The sequence below is a fragment of the Hesperophylax consimilis genome, chromosome 17 (genome assembly GCF_061612785.1).
Source record: "Hesperophylax consimilis isolate HC1 chromosome 17, BYU_Hcon_1.0, whole genome shotgun sequence".
In the NCBI taxonomy this organism is placed as follows: Eukaryota; Metazoa; Arthropoda; class Insecta; order Trichoptera; family Limnephilidae; genus Hesperophylax; species Hesperophylax consimilis.
Genome location: NC_142852.1, coordinates 14,415,689 through 14,443,122, shown reverse-complemented (window position 1 = coordinate 14,443,122; position 27,434 = coordinate 14,415,689). Strand labels below are relative to the sequence as shown.

The 27,434-nt window shown below is 36.7% G+C and overlaps 1 protein-coding gene and 2 non-coding genes across 3 annotated transcripts; all 3 read left to right on the top strand.

Annotated features, from left to right (window-relative positions):
- Window positions 1-14,838: 14,838 nt before the first annotated feature.
- On the top strand, window positions 14,839-14,957 carry LOC149416061 (5S ribosomal RNA). Its single transcript, XR_016303718.1, has one exon. It is a non-coding gene; the product is annotated as a 5S ribosomal RNA (ribosomal RNA).
- A 322-nt stretch (window positions 14,958-15,279) lies between these two features.
- Window positions 15,280-15,398, top strand: LOC149416060 (5S ribosomal RNA). Its single transcript, XR_016303740.1, has one exon. It is a non-coding gene; the product is annotated as a 5S ribosomal RNA (ribosomal RNA).
- A 2,169-nt stretch (window positions 15,399-17,567) lies between these two features.
- Window positions 17,568-24,329, top strand: LOC149416059 (uncharacterized). Its single transcript, XM_089641867.1, has 8 exons — window positions 17,568-17,617; window positions 18,189-18,305; window positions 18,388-18,549; window positions 18,768-19,036; window positions 19,597-19,665; window positions 20,507-20,710; window positions 20,999-21,572; window positions 24,320-24,329. The coding sequence occupies exons 1-8, from the start codon at window positions 17,613-17,615 to the stop codon at window positions 24,327-24,329; spliced, it is 1,410 nt and encodes a 469-aa protein (XP_089497993.1). The 5' UTR covers window positions 17,568-17,612.
- Window positions 24,330-27,434: the final 3,105 nt, after the last annotated feature.

Genomic DNA, 27,434 nt, shown 5'->3' with positions numbered 1-27,434 from the left:
CACTGGCTTCAGACAGTTGGGAGTACCATCGTTAGGACACTGGTGTCCTGTTGACAGTTGACAGATCAATGGATGGAGTATAGTAGTATGGGGATGGATCATGTAACACTAATAGCTAGGTACTGCCCCACCTTCCTCTATCTCCTTCCCTTCCTCACTACCTCACAACATACCCCAGTCGGGGATGCCATAGTCTCACTGGCTTCAGACAGTTGGGAGTACCATCGTTAGGACACTGGTGTCCTGTTGACAGTTGACAGATCAATGGATGGAGTATAGTAGTATGGGGATGGATCATGTAACACTAATAGCTAGGTACTGCCCCACCTTCCTCTATCTCCTTCCCTTCCTCACTACCTCACAACATACCCCAGTCGGGGATGCCATAGTCTCACTGGCTTCAGACAGTTGGGAGTACCATCGTTAGGACACTGGTGTCCTGTTGACAGTTGACAGATCAATGGATGGAGTATAGTAGTATGGGGATGGATCATGTAACACTAATAGCTAGGTACTGCCCCACCTTCCTCTATCTCCTTCCCTTCCTCACTACCTCACAACATACCCCAGTCGGGGATGCCATAGTCTCACTGGCTTCAGACAGTTGGGAGTACCATCGTTAGGACACCGGTGTCCTGTTGACAGTTGACAGATCAATGGATGGAGTATAGTAGTATGGGGATGGATCATGTAACACTAATAGCTAGGTACTGCCCCACCTTCCTCTATCTCCTTCCCTTCCTCACTACCTCACAACATACCCCAGTCGGGGATGCCATAGTCTCACTGGCTTCAGACAGTTGGGAGTACCATCGTTAGGACACTGGTGTCCTGTTGACAGTTGACAGATCAATGGATGGAGTATAGTAGTATGGGGATGGATCATGTAACACTAATAGCTAGGTACTGCCCCACCTTCCTCTATCTCCTTCCCTTCCTCACTACCTCACAACATACCCCAGTCGGGGATGCCATAGTCTCACTGGCTTCAGACAGTTGGGAGTACCATCGTTAGGACACCGGTGTCCTGTTGACAGTTGACAGATCAATGGATGGAGTATAGTAGTATGGGGATGGATCATGTAACACTAATAGCTAGGTACTGCCCCACCTTCCTCTATCTCCTTCCCTTCCTCACTACCTCACAACATACCCCAGTCGGGGATGCCATAGTCTCACTGGCTTCAGACAGTTGGGAGTACCATCGTTAGGACACCGGTGTTCTGTTGACAGTTGACAGATCAATGGATGGAGTATAGTAGTATGGGGATGGATCATGTAACACTAATAGCTAGGTACTGCCCCACCTTCCTCTATCTCCTTCCCTTCCTCACTACCTCACAACATACCCCAGTCGGGGATGCCATAGTCTCACTGGCTTCAGACAGTTGGGAGTACCATCGTTAGGACACTGGTGTCCTGTTGACAGTTGACAGATCAATGGATGGAGTATAGTAGTATGGGGATGGATCATGTAACACTAATAGCTAGGTACTGCCCCACCTTCCTCTATCTCCTTCCCTTCCTCACTACCTCACAACATACCCCAGTCGGGGATGCCATAGTCTCACTGGCTTCAGACAGTTGGGAGTACCATCGTTAGGACACCGGTGTCCTGTTGACAGTTGACAGATCAATGGATGGAGTATAGTAGTATGGGGATGGATCATGTAACACTAATAGCTAGGTACTGCCCCACCTTCCTCTATCTCCTTCCCTTCCTCACTACCTCACAACATACCCCAGTCGGGGATGCCATAGTCTCACTGGCTTCAGACAGTTGGGAGTACCATCGTTAGGACACCGGTGTTCTGTTGACAGTTGACAGATCAATGGATGGAGTATAGTAGTATGGGGATGGATCATGTAACACTAATAGCTAGGTACTGCCCCACCTTCCTCTATCTCCTTCCCTTCCTCACTACCTCACAACATACCCCAGTCGGGGATGCCATAGTCTCACTGGCTTCAGACAGTTGGGAGTACCATCGTTAGGACACCGGTGTCCTGTTGACAGTTGACAGATCAATGGATGGAGTATAGTAGTATGGGGATGGATCATGTAACACTAATAGCTAGGTACTGCTCCACCTTCCTCTATCTCCTTCCCTTCCTCACTTCCTCACAACATACCCCAGTCGGGGATGCCATAGTCTCACTGGCTTCAGACAGTTGGGAGTACCATCGTTAGGACACCGGTGTCCTGTTGACAGTTGACAGATCAATGGATGGAGTATAGTAGTATGGGGATGGATCATGTAACACTAATAGCTAGGTACTGCCCCACCTTCCTCTATCTCCTTCCCTTCCTCACTACCTCACAACATACCCCAGTCGGGGATGCCATAGTCTCACTGGCTTCAGACAGTTGGGAGTACCATCGTTAGGACACCGGTGTCCTGTTGACAGTTGACAGATCAATGGATGGAGTATAGTAGTATGGGGATGGATCATGTAACACTAATAGCTAGGTACTGCCCCACCTTCCTCTATCTCCTTCCCTTCCTCACTACCTCACAACATACCCCAGTCGGGGATGCCATAGTCTCACTGGCTTCAGACAGTTGGGAGTACCATCGTTAGGACACTGGTGTCCTGTTGACAGTTGACAGATCAATGGATGGAGTATAGTAGTATGGGGATGGATCATGTAACACTAATAGCTAGGTACTGCCCCACCTTCCTCTATCTCCTTCCCTTCCTCACTACCTCACAACATACCCCAGTCGGGGATGCCATAGTCTCACTGGCTTCAGACAGTTGGGAGTACCATCGTTAGGACACCGGTGTCCTGTTGACAGTTGACAGATCAATGGATGGAGTATAGTAGTATGGGGATGGATCATGTAACACTAATAGCTAGGTACTGCCCCACCTTCCTCTATCTCCTTCCCTTCCTCACTACCTCACAACATACCCCAGTCGGGGATGCCATAGTCTCACTGGCTTCAGACAGTTGGGAGTACCATCGTTAGGACACTGGTGTCCTGTTGACAGTTGACAGATCAATGGATGGAGTATAGTAGTATGGGGATGGATCATGTAACACTAATAGCTAGGTACTGCCCCACCTTCCTCTATCTCCTTCCCTTCCTCACTACCTCACAACATACCCCAGTCGGGGATGCCATAGTCTCACTGGCTTCAGACAGTTGGGAGTACCATCGTTAGGACACCGGTGTCCTGTTGACAGTTGACAGATCAATGGATGGAGTATAGTAGTATGGGGATGGATCATGTAACACTAATAGCTAGGTACTGCCCCACCTTCCTCTATCTCCTTCCCTTCCTCACTACCTCACAACATACCCCAGTCGGGGATGCCATAGTCTCACTGGCTTCAGACAGTTGGGAGTACCATCGTTAGGACACCGGTGTTCTGTTGACAGTTGACAGATCAATGGATGGAGTATAGTAGTATGGGGATGGATCATGTAACACTAATAGCTAGGTACTGCCCCACCTTCCTCTATCTCCTTCCCTTCCTCACTACCTCACAACATACCCCAGTCGGGGATGCCATAGTCTCACTGGCTTCAGACAGTTGGGAGTACCATCGTTAGGACACTGGTGTCCTGTTGACAGTTGACAGATCAATGGATGGAGTATAGTAGTATGGGGATGGATCATGTAACACTAATAGCTAGGTACTGCCCCACCTTCCTCTATCTCCTTCCCTTCCTCACTACCTCACAACATACCCCAGTCGGGGATGCCATAGTCTCACTGGCTTCAGACAGTTGGGAGTACCATCGTTAGGACACCGGTGTCCTGTTGACAGTTGACAGATCAATGGATGGAGTATAGTAGTATGGGGATGGATCATGTAACACTAATAGCTAGGTACTGCCCCACCTTCCTCTATCTCCTTCCCTTCCTCACTACCTCACAACATACCCCAGTCGGGGATGCCATAGTCTCACTGGCTTCAGACAGTTGGGAGTACCATCGTTAGGACACCGGTGTTCTGTTGACAGTTGACAGATCAATGGATGGAGTATAGTAGTATGGGGATGGATCATGTAACACTAATAGCTAGGTACTGCCCCACCTTCCTCTATCTCCTTCCCTTCCTCACTACCTCACAACATACCCCAGTCGGGGATGCCATAGTCTCACTGGCTTCAGACAGTTGGGAGTACCATCGTTAGGACACCGGTGTCCTGTTGACAGTTGACAGATCAATGGATGGAGTATAGTAGTATGGGGATGGATCATGTAACACTAATAGCTAGGTACTGCTCCACCTTCCTCTATCTCCTTCCCTTCCTCACTTCCTCACAACATACCCCAGTCGGGGATGCCATAGTCTCACTGGCTTCAGACAGTTGGGAGTACCATCGTTAGGACACCGGTGTCCTGTTGACAGTTGACAGATCAATGGATGGAGTATAGTAGTATGGGGATGGATCATGTAACACTAATAGCTAGGTACTGCCCCACCTTCCTCTATCTCCTTCCCTTCCTCACTACCTCACAACATACCCCAGTCGGGGATGCCATAGTCTCACTGGCTTCAGACAGTTGGGAGTACCATCGTTAGGACACCGGTGTCCTGTTGACAGTTGACAGATCAATGGATGGAGTATAGTAGTATGGGGATGGATCATGTAACACTAATAGCTAGGTACTGCCCCACCTTCCTCTATCTCCTTCCCTTCCTCACTACCTCACAACATACCCCAGTCGGGGATGCCATAGTCTCACTGGCTTCAGACAGTTGGGAGTACCATCGTTAGGACACTGGTGTCCTGTTGACAGTTGACAGATCAATGGATGGAGTATAGTAGTATGGGGATGGATCATGTAACACTAATAGCTAGGTACTGCCCCACCTTCCTCTATCTCCTTCCCTTCCTCACTACCTCACAACATACCCCAGTCGGGGATGCCATAGTCTCACTGGCTTCAGACAGTTGGGAGTACCATCGTTAGGACACCGGTGTCCTGTTGACAGTTGACAGATCAATGGATGGAGTATCGTAGTATGAGGATGGATAATGTAAAACTAAAAAAAATAATTATAAATGGAATTTTGCGTGGTATTGGCACTTTTTATACAAAAAATTCTCTTTGATTTACAAAAAAAATAAACAAGCTGGATTAATAAATTGTATTATATATTCAAGTCCATCAGCATGATGTATAAATAAATATTGCTATTGCAATTCTAAGTTACATTTTAGTGTAGTTTATTATTCGAACGATAGATGGCAAAAAGGTTCTGAACATTGGTTGAGGAAATAATGTTTACAACATACCATAGGTGTCGCTTTAGACGGTTATTTTCTTTATGTGGGTATAATATATTATCATTATCATATATTTAACCTGCGTATGTTTGTGCTCGCAAAAAACAAAATAGCTGTCGACCGATATCTCTGTGACCGATATCTCTGTGACCGATATCTCTGATAATTTCACAGTTTGTTTGTATTAATGCCAGCAGTGTTCAGAGAGAGGTTTGAATGGTAGCAAGAAGTCGGGGACGCCCGAGGAATACTTCATTCAATATCTCTGCACTGGAATGAAATACAGTGGAATTTAAGTCGATGTAATATAGTTTTTTTACAGAAACATTGTGGTATACAGTAAGAGAATGGTGGAAAAAGTCGGAAACGCCTGACAAAAACATTATCAATAGCAATTCATTGCGGGGTTCACTAGTTATTTATATGATATAATGATAAATGTAGGATTTTTGACGTATTTTTAAATATTTGCCTCAGGAGCATGGCCTACTAAACACAAACTAAATGTTGCCGATTATTTTCTTAATAATAATGCTTTTTTTTGCCAAAACAATCAGAATTACCTTTCAAGTGAACACTTAGTCGATTTAGGCATGTAGAGCGGATGAATGAAGAAAGGAGTATAAGGAGAATATACGTGAATGGTAGCAAAAGGAAGACATGGCACGACCAAGTGAATCGGATACTTGATTCGTGCCATGTCAAGAGTCAGAATAATAGAAGGGTATCTATGAAACGATGTTTTAATGGGAATTAGGCAAAGAGTATGCACCAAGAAATAGTTGTTTGGCGTCTTCTCTGCCTACTCCTACGAAGAAACAGCGTGACAGTTCGATAGTTCGTTAGTTAGTTTCTCGAAAGGTTTGCGTTTTATGCGTTCAAAACTACTTATACATATTTCGTAGTTATGGGCGCAAAACAATAATTTGTCTTAGTATTGTAAGGCAATACCTTGAAAAAGCGTAATTTAATAAAATAAACTAACAAACGCCATCTACGAACATGTAGAATAAAACGATAGTCCCGTTTAACCTTAAGTCGAGTTCAGACTCGGTAGGATTGGAATTTTGAATGTTGTAGGCACTTTTTATTTAAGAATCCGTCTTTGGTTTACAAACGGAACTAACTGCTGAAATAATATATTATATTTTATCAAATTACAGAAACCATTGATTATAAAGAGCTTTTCATCATAGTTTGTTATTCCAACGATAGATGGCAAAAAGGTTCTGAACATTGGTTTAGGAAATTATTTTCGCAACATACCATAGGTGTCGCTAAGCGAGATTATGTTTTTAATCTATTTATAATATCATTATGACGTATACAAGCACAGACTATTATTGTAAGATTTGTGAAGCTGCATGTTTTTATTAAATATTTTCATTTTATTTATTGATGTATTTTTTTCACATAAGTAGCTTAAAAAATTAATACATTTTTCAACAAAAAATTAAAAAAAGCAATAAACATTTCTGTTTGATTGTAGAGACTTTAATCTGAATTCAATCATTTTCAGAAAGTAATTTGATGCCTTTCAACACTAGTTCATAAACTGACAGTGACAAGCAAAAACATGCAATTCCTTGTCTGTGTTCTAGTAGAACACAGGCACCGTAAGAATTTTACAAACTAATGAGAAATATAAATCAATTTATCACACCAAATTTTAAAACAATACAAATGAAAAACCATAATATTTACCAAGCCATAAAAAATTACAATAATCTCCCTTCTATATTGTCAACCAATCAGAACAAATAATTTTTTTTTCAATAAAACTTAAATCAAACATTACATTGGAAAATCTGTATTCAATACAAACATATTATTACAATATAAAACCTATGTAAGAATCATGTCTCCCTTATCAGGCACAAGAACTCCTCTTTTCTGATATGGTAACCAACGATGATTTAAAATATAATACCTACTGTTAAATATTTATGTATCTATAGTCGTTAAATTACAAAAAATGTCCCATGTTCAAAACTGTGGTACACAACACAGAATCTGCAAATCACGTTCAAAACTTTCCGTGCGAGAATTGGATAGAATACTTATTTGTAGGAAATTCCAGAAAGTACCTTCTTCAGTTCTCAATTGAAAAAAAATACAAACGTGTTTAAAAAAATACCCAGAAAGACATCTAAAAGGATATCCTATGTTGCCTTTTTGTTATATAGTTTTTTTTTCAAATGTGTTAATGGTTTTTGAAAATGTGCGGCAAAAATTTTAGCATCGCCAGGTACCTTATAGCTCAAAAACTGAAAACATCCATCCTATCTCGAGATATAGCAGAAGTTGGCGTAAATACTACTAAAATGGATTGACCCTAACTTATTAACTTTGTATATAGATAAGACTAAATTCATAACCTTCAGCAAAAACTCGAGAGGCCAACTCTCCAAAAACATCTACCTTAACATACATCCCTGTCACTCAGCGAGCACCCCATGCAATTGTCCTCCAATCACACTAACGGAAAATATCAAATATCTTGGTATATGCTATATCAAACAGTGTTGACGTATTTTTATGTCTGCGTTAAATTAATAAAAAAACCACAAAAAATCAATAGTGAACTAAGCTTAAAGTACTCAACTATCCTTAATCAAAGACCGCGCATCTAACCAGTGCTTTTTATCTCGTGAAGTAGCGTTATTTCCAGTGGTCTTCACAAAAAACTGACACAAACTGTCAAACTATTTTGAAACGAGCCAGCCTCTATAAAACACAAAAGTGCCATATTTCTAGAAACTTACGTGAAACTATCACTACTAACATCATATAATCAATATTATCAATCGTGAAATCACTTTTTTATATTAAATTCACCATGAATACACAGTGCATCGCTTGTGATAAAAACATTGACACTCCAGCTGATTTCATATCTTGTGCTATTTGTGAAAACACCTACAATCTTACTTGCGCTGAGTATGTGGAAACCTCATGCCATGCAGCTAGAAATATACAGTGGAAATGCAAAAAGTGCCTTAAAAGTTTAAAAAATAACAAAACTAAAACCTTGTTATGTGAGATATCAAATGATCAAGAGCCATCTATCGTCAAACATGCCAAGCAGACAATACAACCATCAAAATCTGCAAACAGTCAGTCAAGCGGCACTGACAAATTCCAAAACATCAAAGGTCTTCTCACCTCTGAACTATTTATTGAAGAACTGTCCAATTTTAAAACAGCTATAATGGAATTTGTGGAAAAAAAATTTGATTCATATACCCAAAAATATGAATCAATCATATCGCAAAACAAAGAAATCATAAATTCAATTCAATTTATATCGGAACAACACGATGAATTGAAAAAGCGTATAATCGAGATCGAAAGATCACAGAAACAAGTCAATACTGATATGATCGAAGTAAATACGCAAAATTCTGCCCTACAAAACACTATCTCCCAACAAGAAGACAAAATTGACAGGCTGGAGTACCTAGCCCAAATATGCAATATCGATATAAGAGGTATTCCAGAATCTAACACCGAAAATAATATTGAAACCCTAAAAAAAAATATCAATGATTATTAATTACGGAGATACCACTACACCCTTGCAATCTGAAATTACAAAAATATATAGGCTAGGACCGAAACTGTCCGAGAAAAATCCCAGATCCATAATAGTGACGTTCAACAATATTACATCTCGTGATGACTTCTTAAACAAAATCAAAGCATATAAAAAATCCGCTACCACCGGCACAAATAAACTAAATACAGCGGACTTGGGACTATGGCAAGAAGCCAACCGGATTTATGTGTCTGAACACCTAACACAAAAAAGAAAATTTCTACTCTCTCAAACTAAAAAATTTGCTAGAGAAAATAACTTTAAACACTCTTGGACGACTTCTGGGCGTATTCTACTAAGACAAACTGATACCTCCAAAATTATTACGATAAAAAATGTCCTTGATCTTGATAGAGAAAAACGTCAACTACTATGACTGATGATAAATGGTATCCCAACATTAACCTTTACTGTGCTGCAAAACGATAATCATTCAATTAATATTATTTGCATCGCAAGTTTTTATATGAATCTCACCACAAAAAATAATGCAAATACCCAAAATAATGGATTTCAACTCCTTTTAGTAGTGTTTTCTTCCATCAGCACAATAATTGTTATAATAATTGCTAATCTTCACTATTTACTATTCCTATTATATGTTTCCTCCTTTGGCAAAAACTCAAGTTTCTTAATGCCGTCTAAGATAAAAATATGTCATTCCGTAAATAATATTTTCCTTGCCAGCTTTTACTTAAGTAATAACGCTATTAACAATTCATATACCCAAAATATACAAAATAATATAAATAAAAATAATGCATTCTTACCTTCTTTAGTAGCTTTTTTGTACCAGCAAAATTATTATAATAATTGCAAATCTTATTATATACCTAACTCACGATTTTTTAACATTCCTTAAGATAAAAGTAGATTATTCTGTAAATATTACTTTCCATGCATGCTTTTGCATGAGTCATATTATTAACAATTCACATACTCAAAATAATATACTCTTATTTTCTCTAATAGTCTTCTTATGTATCAGCATAATTATTGTAATAGTTGCTTATCTCACTTTCAAATATCCTTACAATACTTACCAATTACCTTACTTGGTCAAAATTCTAGCCTTCTTATTATTCTTTAAGGAAAATGTTGATCATTTCGTTAATAGTATTTTATACTCATGTTTTTGCATACTCTCGCCATGTAACCACATAACCACCAACAGCAAAAAAAAAAAATTGCATCTGTTCTTACCCAAGGTTCACTGTCAATGCTTTATATAATTATCTCGATATTAATAATATGTAATATATAATTAATAATATATAAGAATACATAGCTCACACAAAATATAATCAACTACCCAACGAGATCAAATGTGCAAGTCAATGTAAAAAGACCCAAACTAACATGCTCAAACTTCATCTTATTAATGACTATCTGAAATAATAATGTTGTGTATGTCCCATCATATGTCCATTTAATACATACAGCTATATGTTTCATGTAATGCGTATCATTCCCGCAATGAGTTTATTAACTCCTGTGAGTACAATGCTTTATATAATATACAATATTCTGTATTGTATACTTTTATATTTATTTTAAATTATGTAAAACTTGGAAAGAAATTTACTGCAAATTCTCAGGCTCCTTTCTAACTACATATTTATACATTTCAAAAAGCATTGCAACTGTTTACTTTATTTTAACGCACTTATCACAAACAAAGAGTAATATAAATATAAATTCGAATGATATATAACCAACATGATGTAATCGATAGTATCACAATGCCGACTACTGAAATAATCTGTGAAGATAGTTATAAAATTATGCAATTCGACTGGGGATCTAATAAAATTAATATTGTTCATCAGAATATTAGAACTATGGATAATTTGGACGACTTTATTTTATTTATGGATGAAATAAAATCTGTGGTAAAGTTCCATGTAATAATTTTCACTGAATGCAGATTAAGTGATTCTTATATCACCAAACAAATTTCAGGCTATAATGAATATCACACAACAACACATATTAATCAAAATAGCGGAGTGGTAGTTTATATCGATATCACATTAAATTCTCTTGTTCAAGAAATAGACATACATCAGTGTAATTGCTTAAAAATCAACATAAATAAGACTTTATGTATCCTAGCTATATACAGGTCTCCATCGTTCAATGACATCCACCCTTTCCTGGAGAGTCTCCACAATACATGCTAATCGGGGACATGAATATAAATACAATAGGAGAAGTAAAGCATAGACAGTGTGATGACTAATTATGTGCAATGGCGGAAAGTAATCTTATTTCCAATATTAATTCTCCAACTTATCGTGGTATACACTGTTTATTGTTGGATTATATTCAATACAACAATAAACAGTGTATACCACGATATTTGCTCTACCGATAAAATCATAAAATCTATATTTAAAACCGTCATACTGAAAATTAAATGTATTGGAGGTGATTCCTTGGGTCACATTTAGTGTACAAACTTCAAACTTGGTTATAATTCATTAATTCTACAGCGATTACGAGTGTCTTAATTTTCGATCAAGTGACATTTGACAGTGACAGTTCAATCCAGTGTTTATCTGTGCTAAGAACTGTGACTGCTTATAGCAAAACTTTTACTGCCTATTACAAATAACGTAAAATAACAGTGAAACATCATCAACATATCATACATCATCAACATGAATAATACCTGTCAAAAATGTTCCGAACCAACACTTTCAGACGAGTCTATTTTTGTGTGCGTAACCTGCAAGGAGACATTCCATCTGCAATGTGGAGGTGTGACGGAAAGTACCTACCGTCGCCTCTCTAAGGAGCGGCGTGCCCTCATAAAATGTAAACAATGCATTTGTGTCACACCGACTGTCAAACCCAGTGGCAGTTCACTTATTGATAGTGAACTACTCGCCAAACTACTCGAACAAAACACGCAAATTCTTGCCACTGTAGCGGGGATGAGCAAGCAATATGAGGACATTCTTCTTCGCGTCCACGAGCTTGAGGACACTAATAACAAGCTTGAGAAAAAGAACACCGGCCTTGAAGCAAGAATTGAAGTATTAGAAAACCAAATGGAGCAAATAGACAGGCTAAATAGGTCTAAAAACGCTGAAATCAGGGGGATCCCGGAAAATAATGGGGAAAACTTAAATAACCTCATATTCAACATCCAAAAAACTACTAATTCAAACGTGGAAATGAACAGGATTGACGCAGCTTACAGCATATCCCAAAAAATACCTAAAGACCAATGTAGGCCCATAATTATATCATTTAAAACCAGTATTGACCGTGATGTTTTCCTGTCAGACATAAAAAAGTTCAACAAACAAGCTAACAATAGAGAGGAAAAACTCAACACCACCCTCGTTGGAATTGCAGGACCTCGCTCTCACATATACGTCTCGGAACACCTGACGTTTCGTGCGAAACACTTGTGGTTCCTTGCACGTAAGGCTACACGGGAAAACTTATATAAATTCGCCTGGACCCGTGGAGGGCAAGTGTACGTCCGTAGAGATATTGGAACACCAGTCATTATTATCAATGACAAAAACAAACACATCTTATCTCACACACCCAATAACTTGTAAAAGAACTGTAACTATTGTATTTATGTTGATAAAATATTTTTTACTTTACTCAAAATTCATTAACATCACTATTTTAACTATTAATCTCAACCTATTATATGAAACAGAAGGGCACAGGTATATGGTTACAGGGGAATTTAAATTATTTAATTTGTATTTCTCTAGTTTTCTTTTATCTCTTTACCCAAACACTACATTTAGTTTTAGCATTAACCAATATAAATCTTGTACTATGTATCTTCAATTCATAGTTACACTATATGCCTGCTATAATTATGTAAAATACTTACAACAACTAAATCCCTATAACACCTGTGTACTTTACATGCTTATGCTTATGTTTTATTTTCTCTATATACTTATGTTCTATATGCTTTATATGCTTATGCTTTATATGCTCGTGATATATACTCGCAACAACTATATGCATACTCTGTATACTTATGCCAATGTTATGCATACTTTTCACGCTTATGTTAAATATCCGCAACAACCAAATCCATATATCACTGGTATATTTTATATGCTTATGTTTTATTTTCTTTATATGCTTATGTTTTTTAATCTCTTTAAGCTCATGTTTTATTTTCTCTTTATGCTTATATTTTATATTATTTATATGCTTATGTTATGTATTATTTATATGCTCATGTTATACATTCGCAACAGATATAAGTACACTTTATTCACTAATAGACACGATACCGATATAATTATAATAACGGAGCGTAATTCTTTTAATTTAATTCTTCATAGTTTTGGCAAGCTTATGGATGTATGTGCTATCAATTGCTCTAAATGAATTAAAATTAATTTTAAATGGATGATTTTATAGCTAGCCAAATAGAAAATTTCTACAAAATCCATGAATACGAATGTGCAAGCACAGAGACATGTAATGATTTTTTCCCATACAAATTTAACGGTTTATTCATATTACACCAAAATATTCGTAGTATGTTTCAAAATTTTGATGAATTTATTATTAAAATCAATAATCTAATATTACAACCAGACTGTATAATATTAACAGAGACATTTACAAATGATGAGTCACCAGCTTTTCAGCTTCCTAACTATACATACATCCCAACTAAAATAAATATCAATAAAAATAGTGGAATCGCAATATTCGTTCACACCAAATTCAGTATTGTCACGACTTTAGAACACCCAATATTACTGACTAACTGTATTCAAATCGAAATTAAACTCGATAAATATATTTATCACATAATTGCCATTTACAGAACACACGAATCAAATATTTCACATTTTATAACTCAACTGAAAAATATATTACTACCGCTTAAAAATAAAACCTGTTTTATCGCGGGTGATTTTAATATTAACATTAACGAAAAATCAGAAAATATTTTCAAAAATGAGTTCCTAAATTGTATGACTGAATTAGATTTTAAATCATGCATAAACAAAAATACTAGAGAAATGCACGGACAAAAATCGTCTTGCTTAGATCATATTTGGATAAACATAAAATTACAAAACCTATATAAAATCAAAACAATGATTTGGCAAACGAATATTACTGACCACCACACTTGCTTATTATTGTATGATAATGAAATAAAATCACAAATTAAGGCTCCAATAACTATTAAAAAAACCACAAATATTGCCACTTTAGAGAAAAAATAGAAAGCAGAAACTTGGTGTACGATACTACAATCTAACGATGTCGAACAATGCTCAAATATGTTTGAAAAACAAATTATGGATCATATTGAAACCTCCACAACAGAGGTCTCATTATACACGAATTCAAAATTCAGACGTATAAAACCTTGGATCACTTGTGGCCTAATAAAATCTATCAGAGAAAAAGAAAGGCTATATAAAAATACAATTAAAAATCCACACGATGAAAATCCTAAGATAGTTCTCAAAAAATATAGAAATAAATTAACAGCTTTAATTAAAAAAAGTAAAGACGACTACTTTAAAAAAATAATCTCTACTTCAGAAAACAATCTAAAAGTTATTTGGAAAACGGTAAATTATGCAATTGAAAATAAGAAAAAAAATGGGTGTGTCAAGCCTACGCAAGACAGAAGTGAAACTTCTAGTATTCTTCTCTCTCTCTCTTTTCATTTCATTCTCTCTTTTTTTCTGTCTATTGACATATTTATAAGTAGCATGTGATAAAAAAAATTAAAAGTTATAAAAAAAGAAAAAAAAAATTAGTTAAAGCGGGGATCGAACCTCGGTTCTTCACGACCACAGTCGTGCGCTCTGCCTGTAGACAGCGAAGATGAGTTAGGAGAGTGAGTTAAACTAGGTATATAATATTTACACCTTGCTAATGTTTTCAGTATTATTAGGGCTTTTTTATACTAATTTTCATATATTTATTGGCAGGTAGAGTAGAAATTAATATTGTTTAGCGTTTGCCAACGACCATACCATGTTGAACACACCGGTTCTCGTCCGATCACCGAAGTTAAGCAACATTGGGCGCGGTCAGTACTTGGATGGGTGACCGCTTGGGAACACCGCGTGCCGTTGGCCTATTTTTTATTTTAATTTCATGTTTTTTTTATTTTTTTATCATTACTATAATTAATAATATCATAAAATTCTTTAACTTTTCAAGTATGCTACAGGCCTAAAATATTACTTAGTGGATTGATATTATGGTCAACCATTGAAAAAAAAAATTCCTACAAACTTATTAATGTAATTACGATCTTTTTCAAGCGCGTATGTAATGATTATTTTTATCAACCTCGCACACACCTTGCTAATTTTTTCAATATTATTAGGGCTTTTTTATACTAATTTTCATATATTTATTGGCAGGTAGAATAGAAATTAATATTGTTTAACTTTTGCCAACGACCATACCATTTTGAACACACCGGTTCTCGTCCGATCACCGAAGTTAAGCAACATTGGGCGCGGTCAGTACTTGGATGGGTGACCGCTTGGGAACACCGCGTGCCGTTGGCCCATTTTTTATTTTAATTTTATGTTTTTTTTCATTTTTTTATCGTTAACATCATAAAAAATTTTATATCATTCTTTAACTTTTCAATTATGCTACAGGCCTAAAATATTACTTAGTGGATTGATATTATGGTCAACCATTAAAAAAAAAAAATTCCTTAAAAACAAAAAAATAATATTCCATGGCCGAGAATCGAACTCGGATCAACTGCTTCGAAAGCAACTATGCTGACCATTACACCACCAACGCCAGTTGTCGAGATGAGCTAAGAAGCATTTATATTTTACTTCAAAACTTTTACTACATCAAATGAACTTTAATCGGTCCCGCATTTTCGTTTCGGTCATGAGTTGGTTTTACTCCTCGAAATTGCATGACGCGCGTAAAGAAGTTTCACTTCAAAAAAATTCTATAAAATATTTAAAACATGAAAATAATATCATAGATGTATCCAAAGACCCAAAACTAACAGCAAACATTTTTAATTCTTATTTCTCTAAAGTAGGAAACAATCTCGCTGATAAAATCACTAAATCTGTTCACACACCAAAAACTATAACAACTAATACCCAAAAACAAAATACACTATCCACTTTTAAAAAAACTACCGAAACTGAAATACAACTTGTAATAGAAAGCATGAAAGACGGATCCTCTCCAGGTTTTGACCACATTTCTGTGAAAATTCTTAAAGAAATGAAAATGTATCTACTGAAACCACTAAACCACCTTATCAATCTCAGTCTGACTACAGGCATATTCCCAACAAATTATAAAAAATCTATAATATCCCCTATCTTTAAAACCGGCGACCCGCAAAATGTTTCAAATTATCGACCGATATCACTAATATCGAATATAGCAAAAATATTTGAAAAGATTGTGAAAAAAAGGGTTGTTGATTTTCTAGAAAACAATAAAATATTACATTCCAATCAATTCGGATTCTTAAAAACAAAAAGCACACAAGATGCAATAGCAAATGTAACATCATTTATATACTCTGCACTTGATGAAGGAAATAAATGCGCAGGAATATTCATAGACCTAAGAAAAGCATTCGATAGTATCTCACACGCAAAGCTTATCAAAAAACTGAAATTAAATAACATCAATGATAAAGCCGTCCAATGGATAGAAAGTTATTTGAACAATCGTGCACAATTTGTTAAAATAAATGACCAAACTAGCGACCAAGAAACATCAAATTTTGGTATCCCACAGGGCACCGTGCTTGGACCAATATTGTTCATTTTGTATGTAAACGACATATTTATTCAACCATTGCATGGCCAAATTATCTCTTACGCTGATGATACAGTCCTTATAATAAAAGAAAAAACTTGGGAAAAAATTATTCTAAAAGCTACAGAAGACATAAATAATCTAAAAATATGGTTTGACAATAACCTCTTGTCGTTAAATAGTGATAAAACATATGTCATTCCTTTCGAAATTAACACTAACATTGTACCTCCAAATCTTCAAATATTCTTACATAATCATTCTCTCGCACAACACGATACTAATCACTGCCAACAAAAATTTTCACTTCTGAAAATAGCGGATAAAATTACATATCTTAGAATAATCATAGATAAAAACCTAAAATGGAAAGATCACATCGACCATACAATAAAAAGAGTTAGGAAGTTAATTCATATATTCTTACGAATACGAAACTTCTTATCAACAAAAAACCTATACTCAATATACTACGCATTAGTACAGTCTATTCTTCAGTATGCCATTATCAGTTGGGGAGCAGCTTACAAAACTAATCTGACCCCCATAGAAATTGTTCAAAAACTAATAATAAAAATTATACTAAAAAAACCTCCAGACTTCCCAACTGACAGCATATTCGAAGAATTCAAAGTTCCAACATTTAAAAACTTATTTATAAAAAATTCAAATAACCACTGGAACGATTTCGGTCGAAAAATCGACCACTTTTATTTTTCTGCGATTGATATCGGTCCAAAAATGGACCGATTTTTCTACCATTCGTAAAATATTTATTGTAATTATTTAAAACGTTTCCATGGCCAGCTACTTGTTTTATCGAATAGCTGATAATATATTCTCTTTGTCTATGAACTTATCCGTTGTCTTTGAAGTGTTATTTAACGAGTTTTCGCGGTTTTTTTATGGCGTCCTGTCAAAAACAAAATTATAAATTTTCAACATTCACGAAATTTTGGACTCTTCCTAAAATGCCGTAAGTAATTAATTTATTGGGTTTTTAACGCATAATTATATATCTGTGTAATCATGATTGACTTATCTATCTTTGAAATGCGTTTTTAATTCGTTTGTTTGTATTATATTGTTTTGGTTGAAGTTTTTGTGTAAGATTACGTCAACTGAAGACGTCATCTGTTTTTGATTTACAATAATGTCTTAAATACTGCACTCGCGCATTTGAAATATAGATATTCCATCACAGTGATTCAAAACAAAGAGATATATATAAGTTTTATTTGAATTGGTTCATTATTAATACAGATATTTGCTAACCAATTATTTTAAGTCATATGTCAAAAAGTTGACTCTTTTTCACATGTAAAATGGTGTAAAGCCTTCGTCACACAATAAAAATTTAGTAATTTAGTTGTAGAATTAATTAATTTGTTTACTTTTACCAAATTTGTGCAGAAACAGCTGTCGTCCAGGGAAAGGGATCACTCCACAACCCAATAATTATTTTCAAATTTTATATTAGTGCAATATTTAACAAAATTTAAACATTTAAGTACTTACATTAAGTGTTTTCAATTTAAAATTTATAGAGCGGTGCTGACTGCAAGAGGAGGCAGAGGAAAAGGGAGACGTGGGGTACGAGCTGGTGCCGGACTACCTGCACGTGGACGTCAACGCAGAGCTGCAATTGCAGCCTCGTCTGGAGTGTTAGTATTTTTTAATGTTTTTTTATGAAAGTACTTTGCTGTGGCCGTTGAACTCATCATATATTTGTATTTATTTAAACAGCGACCCTGCTTTGCTACTGGTGCGAGAGGATCGCGTCAAGGCCCTAAAGGCTGTTAGGGCCCTGCCTGCTTCCATCCGGCTAGAGCTGGAAAGCCGAAAATTCAAGAAGCAGGCGGCGCGCATTTTGCTCCCTACCGCACCTCCAAGAAAAACTAAACAAAAGTAAGTAATCGTATTTAGATGCTTGGTACAATATTATTGTTTTTTCCTGACAGCGTTCCACTCTTACAGTGAGAGTTGGTAAGTTCAGCGCTCTGTGCATTTGGCACATTCAGTGCATATTTTACAGAGTTCTTATTTTATTGTTTATTTACATACTGTACTTACTGTTTCACACGTGAATGAGAACAATTTTCTATGATTTATGTAAATGTTTTCAGAATTCCATCTCCGGAGAGAACAACGTGTCCCTTTTCACAAGGGACGCCTTCACCGTTGCCACGACCCGTACCACCACCGTGGATGTCCACTCCCGCACAGACCCAATCAACGGCTCCCAATGCACCAATTATGCCTATCCGTGCAGCATCTCCCGAGCCGTTACCTGGGACATCGCGGAGTGGGGAACTCTTCTCTCCGGAAGCCGGCTATCACAGCGAGCTGTGGGTGGACGTACCATTCTACGAAGAATTGTCGGCGTTTGGGAACGGTGAGTTTATTTTTTGAAATGTCATACCAGGGGCTCAATATAAAATCAATTATCTATATTTTATATTGATATCCCTAGCACAGTTTCACTGTTGGTATATTGGCAGGAAATAAGCATAGTACTTAAAAATTCCACATAACAAACATACAAAATGTATTGTTGTTATGTCGTGGATGCATCATTACACATCTTTTTTCTGTAACGGGTATTGCAGAGTGAGAAATAAGACATGCCGAACTTCTTTGCGAGGATTACATTTGATTCACCGGCTTCTAAACGGTGTAATACAGCATTTTTTTCTTAAATTGAAAAAACACTTTCGCTTCACGGGACTCATTGTGTTGCGAGGCTGTATTGGTAGGTGGGTTTTGTAACCGGACAAATTATCATTAAAATAGGTCGCTTTACGTAGTTGGTCACTTTAAACAGATACGTTTTCCTACTAAAAGCTATGAAACCTTACTAGAGTTTACATTATCGTCACTTAAAACAGTAGACCGTTAAATGCAAAGTCATTATATCCAAATTCTACTGTAAATTTGTGTTGTCTTTTATTTCAGAGTCAGACATGGGCAGAAAAAGTAACGTGGACGAGGCAGCTGTACTAGAAGAGTCTGTACTTGGAAACCGTGAGTTATAAAACTAACTAACTTACCTTCACGCCATTTCGGTAGGCAGAGAGGATGAACCACCATGCAACTCGATCTTGGCACACACACTCTTTTCTTCATTCCATACCTACCTGACTGTGCTATTCTGACTCCTGACATTGCCCGCCTCAAGTATTTGATTAACTTTTTATATTTTTTTTTATATGAATACCTCACAAGAGCCTCAGCTGGAGCCAGTGAGACTATGGCATCCCCAATTGGGGGATGTTGTGAGGCTGAAGGTAAGTGGGGAAGGGAAAGAGGAAGATGGGGAAGTACCTGGCTATTCAGATCTAGTCACTAAACACGGCTAAAGCCATTTGGAGCAACGTTTCAATTCTGAATGGTGGTCTTACACCAGGGCGATACTGGTAGTATCTTCCACTCTGGAACGTGCCGCAAATATACTATATATTATTTTAATTATTATTTTAATTAATTAATTGTGAAATAACACAAATCAATCAAATAAAATTTATTTGCGCACGCCGGGTTCGAACCGGCGACCTTCGGAATGGCAGTCCAATGCGTTACCACTGGACTATGCCGGCCGTCAAAAGCCATTTCAAGCAACGTTTCAATTCTGAATGGGGTCTTACACCAGGGCGATACTATGGGTATCTTCCACTCTGGAACGTGCCGCAAATATAATATATATTATTTTAAATGAATTTTGTGTGAAAATAACACTAATTATTCAAATATAATTTATTTGATTTGATCCCGCGACCATCGTATTGCGAGTCATAAGCCGTACCAGAGGCAGTGGGTTATCGTAATATAGACACATTAAATTAATTTGGGTTTTCTGTTGTTTCAGAAATGGATATGGACAGATCGAGCGACGAGGATGACGAAGCGAGCGACGTCGACCACGAAGAGAGCGATGAGGATACCTTCTGCATGCCACCAATACCTTATCATAATATTATCAACGTTTCACCTAACTCCGCTATGGCCATAGACTTTAGTAGACAAGACCAGGTAGATAGTGAGGCAATGCGTTCGATTCTGCCGCCTGAAGGTTACTTTTTCGATTGGTCTAATGATATCTTACGTTTTACTGGGATAAGGGAGACTTTCACAGGCACGCCGGGACCAACTTTCAATACCGACGAAATGGGCAAACCTGTGGATGCCTTTCTTAAAATCTTTGATGCAGATTTCGTTGAACTGATCGCGAGAGAGACCAACAGGTATGCAGATCAATGGATTGCGAAAAAACAATTTAAGCGTCATGCGCGTACCAATAAATGGGCTCCCACGAATAAAGAGGAAATGTATGTATTCTTGGCAATTTTAATGTATCAAGGAATTAGTCCCCTTCCTGTTGAAAAAGACTACTTCTATTCAAAAAAACTCACCGCCATGCCTTATTTCAGCCGAGCCATGGATTATAATCGTTTTCTTCTAATTAAAAAGTTCCTTCACTTCACCAACAATGAAAGTCTTTCTTCTGATGCACCATTATCTGTGCGAAGGTTACAAAAGATTCAGCCCGTCTTGGACCACCTCTCAAATAAGTTTGAGACTTTATACCTGCCCGAGCAAGACATCTCTCTGGATGAATCCTTACTCTGCTATAAAGGCCGTTTGGGATTCGTCCAGATGATCAAAACCAAAGCGGCCAGTGCGGGTATAAAGTCTTACGAGCTTTGTGAGTCCAAGTCTGGCTATCTTTGGAAATTCCAAATTTATACGGGGAAGACCATTTCCAGACAGGCTGAACCGACAAATCCGGACCAGGAAGATATGACGGAAGACATAACGGAAGATATGACGGACGACATGACACAGGCCAACTTTTTGGGTGCTCACAATATCTGCCCAGTTGGGGCCACTGCAAAGATAGTATACGACCTGGCCAGCCCTCTGTTTAACAAGGGGTATACATTAATAATGGACAATTTTTATAATAGTCCATTATTGGCACGATGCCTCAAAAGAAATGGGATGGATTGCATGGGCACATTGCGGTTAAACCGAGAATTTGTGCCCTCTGCATTTAAGTCCCATCTCCGGACCAAACTGAGGGAAGGTGAGGTTGTATACTCGAACTGCGGGGACCTCAATGTAATGGTTTGGTTGGACAAAAACCTGGTAAGTATGTTGTCCACCTACCATAAGGCAGAAATCGGGGCAGTTGAAAAGTTTGGTACCTGGACTTACAAACCTCAACTCGTACTAGACTATAACAAGGTAATGGGGGGGGTTGACCGAAAAGATCAGCTTTTGTCAGGCTTCCCCATTGAACGACAGCGAAACCTGGTCTGGTACAAGAAGCTTTTCAGGAGACTACTAAGCGTTTCGGTGCAGAATGCGTATATATTGTACGGCTCAAAGCTCCGCAAGGAAAATAAACGCATTTTGTACCGAAACTTCAGGAGTGAGGTTGCGGATGAACTCCTTCTGCTGTTCTGTCGTAGTCAAATTGACACGACTGTGCGGACCATTGGCCTAATAGCTGAAGGAAAGACTCTGCGACCTATCCTGAAAGGCAACCACTTCGTGGTCCGTAGCGGGAAAAAGGTGAAATGTGCGTGGTGCAACATAAATAACATATTCAAAAGGACCCTTACAAAGTGTGATGTGTGTGATGTGGCATTATGCTATGATTGCATGAAGCCATATCACACTACAATATAGATTTGCTGAGGGATTTTTTTATTTAATTTTTTTCTTTTTTGGTTTTTTAGTTATGAAATTCAAATTTATAAATTTAATTAAATTTGTTTGAACATCAATTATGATGGCCTGGATGGCTGGACTTAATCATTTCTTTCCGCATACTCACGTCTCATGTTATGTTGTCCTCAAAGGTTCTATATGATAAGGTTCGGTGGACATTTAATATGTATATTTCAATTCTGATCATTGAAATATGCATGTTAACAAATGCAAAGGTATTCTCATTTTTCCCTGTTTATTGTACACATTAAATAACTCGTTTTATTTTTATGTCTTAATTATATTTTGTCAATTTTTTTGTAAAGAGGCTTTTCCAGATCTAGTCACTAAACATAACTAAGCCAATTCAAGCAATGTTCAATTCTGAATGGTGGTCCCTCACCAGAGCGATACTCAGAATCTCACTCTATAGCGAGGCACAATGATATTATTATGTATTAATTTTCTTAAATTATGAATAAACCAATAAACTGAATATATTTTTATTATGACAAAGTGTGTAAACAATGTTTAAATCAATATACTGCTCTTTCATTGTAACCATACAACTGTAATATTGATTTAAAAGGATATTAGGGCTTAATAAATAAATCAATTATTGGTTCCATGAATTATTTTCCCCTCACCCATTTTTTTTCGATACCTTTGCGTTTAGATATAAAATTATCACTATGATTTTATTTGCATTCTACGGTCATACAAAGGTTTGATATATATACAAATTTATCATCATTTTACATATTCCGATTTACTCTATGTAGATTGACCTTAACCACTCGAACGATCGCGCGTCAAAAAACTTTTTTCTCCGATTGCTCGCGGTTTTTTGGCGACGAATTTGAATATTTTCCGCCAACATTAAAAAAATCAAACCTCCGAATTTTAATACGGAGACATAAAACTGATTGTAGTGCTATACAGCCAATGAATTCACCTATGTTTTAATAATTATTCTATATTTTTAGAATTGATAGATAAATTATTAAAAAATCTTAAACTTTATAAATGCGCGAAATTAGCGTTTTTGTGATTTGAAATTGCCGCCAGTGGCAGTTTTAAATATCTTTATAGAATATTTTCTACGTTTTTATGTTCTCTATGGCCTGTTTGATAACCACAAATGCAAGAATGTAATAGAAAAATAATTTTTTGTACTTTATGCTCTCTTCAAAAGTTTGGTTAGAAAATAATTTTTTAAAATTTGAGTGCGTGACGTGTCAAAATTGAAATCACTGTATTATACTATATAATAAATTTACCACAAAAACTGGTATAACGTTAGGAAGATACATTAACTGTCTACAATTATTAATAAGCATAGTCGCCGTGTTGGCTTTATTTTATTCATTTGATGAATTATACAGAGAGCCTATTTCACGATGTCAAAATCATGGTGCTACTTTTTAAATAATTGTAAATTAGAACTGGAGATTTGTAACCATGTTTTTATATAACGTGCAAAACGAGGAAATAAGGCTTAAAATGAGATATATATCATAGATATAAACATTGCCAATATTTCAGGGGGATACTTTGAAAGTTGATGAAATTCACCAATATTTGACGAAAAATCACTTCTGACAGCTACACAAATTATAAAAGAAAAAGATAAATACGCATTCATAACTGAAAATCGTACTAGACTTAAACATGTATTTGTGTGCCCCAAATTAAACACTTCTTTTGCACAACACCATTATACTCACCAAGGAAAATTCTTTTTCAATAACCTACCAATAGAAATCAGAAGCATTAGGAACAAAATTCAATTGTTGAACTCCATCAAAAAGTATTTTAGAGAATGTCACACTAAAAATCTTACTTGTTTTTCTTCTTACTGAATACATATATGTGTTATAAATTGGGGTCCTTAGAATAATAACTCAGATTCTTGAGAGTTAAACTGAATCACTTTTTATTTGACAATAAACTTCCAATTTCACAGGTATGATTAAGCACTTTTTAGTAACTACTCTGGGTACAGGTACTAGTTCCCGTAGTAATTTCGGAGAGGTGAAACCTTTGATTGTTTATGAATAAGAGCGCTGTTTTTAAACAAAGACCACCTTTTTATAACCTGACAAAAGACTGTTGACATTCAAATTCAATATTTTTTTTTATTTTTTTTATAGTGAATACCTCACAAGAGTCCCAACTGCTCCCGTCTGGAGCCAGTGAGACTATGGCATCCCCAATTGGGGGATGTTGTGAGGCTGAAGGTAAGTGGGGAAGGGAAAGAGGAAGGTGGGGAAGTACCTGGCTATTCAGATCTAGTCACTAAACACGGCTAAAGCCATTTGGAGCAACGTTTCAATTCTGAATGGTGGTCTTACACCAGGGCGATACTGGTAGTATCTTCCACTCTGGAACGTGCCGCAAATATACTATATATTATTTTAATTAATTAATTGTGAAATAACACAAATTAATCAAATAACATCTATTTGCGCACGCCGGGTTCGAACCCGCGACCTTCGGAATGGCAGTCCAATGCGTTACCACTGGACTATGCCGGCCGTCAATAGGCCGCAAAACAGAGATCGTCTTTACTGACAAAATTTAATCAAGCAATTAGCAAAGGCGCGAACCTTTCATAAATAATATAATTTAGCTTTCATAGATGTCACTAATGGTACATAATTACCCTGAAAATTATACATGCACCCCCCGAAAGAAACTTAATTCACCAATTAAGGTTCTTTCTAATAAAAGAAAATTATATAACTACATACTATAAACATTAATATTAACCAAAATAAAAAATAAAAAATTTAAATTCTAAAATCATTGAAAGAAAAAACAAAATACATATAAAATATAAAGGATTCAGTTTTTAACAACACAACACAAATCTTGATTGGCTTCATCTTCTAATTCCATCTGGATGGGTTCCTTGTTATGATTTCCATGAGAATAACCTTGTGCACGAGGGGTCATCAGTTTTGCACGAGGATTCATCAATTTGAGCCAGGGTCATCAATTTGGTTACATCAGTTTGTGGCGTGCAACGAAAAAACATAAAGTGCACGATCGTGGTGTTTCTTCATATCGCCCTTTGTTGAACGAAGCAGTCATTGGCGTTCAAGGTTGTCCTCTACGGGTAGCAGACAGATTTTTGTAATTGGTCGCACGAACGTCCCTTGTGATGTCCGGAGGGTGACTACCCTTGTGATTCCATCAGTTCCAGGATGGCAGGATAGTATACGAGCCATTTTCCATAGAGTGGGGGGTAAGTTATCTTCCTTCAAAATAACTAGATCATTTTCCTGGAGGGACCTCTGGTTGCTGGTTTGCCATTTGTTCCTCCGTTGAAGCTCTCCCAGATAATCCTTTTTCCACCTGAACCAAAAAGATTGAATTAGTTCTGTCATTTTTTGATACTGATTTAGTCTGTTGTATGGTACATCTCGGACATCTTCTTCTGGAATAACAGATGCATTTGTGCCCATAAGGAAATGGTTAGGAGTCAGAGGATTTAAATCATTAGGATCGTTAGACAGTGGTGTTAAGGGTCTGGAGTTGAGACAAGCTTCGACTTGACATAGTACAGTATAAAAAAGCTCAAAAGTTAAAGATGAACAATTAGTAATTCTATACAAGTGATATTTGGCAGATTTGACTGCGGCTTCCCACAGACCTCCTTGCGTTGGTGCGCGTGGAGCGATAAAATGCCATTCTATTGACCTATTTGCTAAATACTCCTGAATTTTGTCATCATTTTTTCTCAAACTGGCATAAAGTTCCTCCAGTTTATTACATGCTCCTTTGAAAGTAGAAGCATTGTCGGAATATATTTTCTTGGGTTGACCTCTGCGAGATATAAACCGTTTCAAACAATTTAAAAAAGTTTCGCTAGATAAATCTGTTACTAGCTCTAAATGGACAGCCTTAGTAACAAGACAAACAAAAATGCATAGATACGATTTAATTAGAGGAGCTCTCTTCAGAACTCCACTTTTGATTTGGAGCGGACCCGCGTAGTCCAAACCGGTTACAGAGAAAGGCCTGCTAGGAGTTATTCGGTCCATAGGTAAATTACCCATAATTTGCTGGCCTACGACGGGGCGGCATCTAAAACATATTATACAGTTATGTAATATTCGTTTCACTGTGTTTTTACCGAATATCGGCCAAAATTTTAACCTTATTTCGGCTAGTAACGCTTGTGCTCCTGCATGTAAATTCGCATAATGATAGTGACGTATTATTAATTCTGTCAACTTATGCCTTGCAGGTAAAATAATAGGATGCCTTTGTTGAAAAGTTAAATGTGTTGCTGTGGACAATCTCCCACCAACTCGTATTAATTGGTCATGTAAAAACGGGTTGAGAGCCTTTAAAGAACTATTATTATTTACACTTCCATTTTTTATTAAAGCTTCTCGTTCTGCCTGAAAACTGTATTTTTGTGACGATACAATTAAATATTTCAAAGCTAATTCAAGTTCTTCAACGTTTAAATTTCCTGATATTTTGGTCTTTAATTTATCACAATTATTTAGAAATCTTAATACATAGGCAGTTACACGTTTTAGTTTAGTTAAAGAAGAGAATTTCTTAAAGATGTCCCATTCTTCCGGATTAGTTACAATTAAAACATTTTTTCCTTTAATTTCCGGAGGGTTTGAACAAGATATTTTCGATAGCGGCCAAGTGTTGTTTTCTCTAGTCAACCACTCTGGCCCATGCCACCATATTGAGGAATTCACTAGTTGATCAGCAGTAGCTCCTCTTGATAATATATCTGCTGCATTGTCAGAAAATGGCACATGACGCCATTGTTCTGGGTTACTAAATTCTTGAATTTCAGCGACTCGATTCGCTACGAATGTGTTCCAACGTGCTGGTTGACCTTTTATCCAACATAACGCTATCGTGGAATCACTCCAATAATATGTATCCACTTCCATCATACCTAATGCTTGTTTGACATTTTTTATTAGTTTTGCTAGCAATACAGCGCTACATAGTTCCAGCTTGGGTAATGATATGCATTTTAATGGTGCTACTCTGGATTTGGATGTTATTAAATGAGAATGTTGCTTGCCATTGTGATCCAT

What these genes read in the sequence shown, in the direction of transcription:
- LOC149416059 (XM_089641867.1), top strand. An exon ending in ATTGTCGGCGTTTGGGAACG is followed by an intron (nt 19,037 to 19,596) that starts GTGAGTTTATTT and finishes CTTTTATTTCAG; the next exon opens with AGTCAGACATGGGCAGAAAA. An exon ending in TTCGATTCTGCCGCCTGAAG is followed by an intron (nt 20,711 to 20,998) that starts GTTACTTTTTCG and finishes TAATGTATCAAG; the next exon opens with GAATTAGTCCCCTTCCTGTT.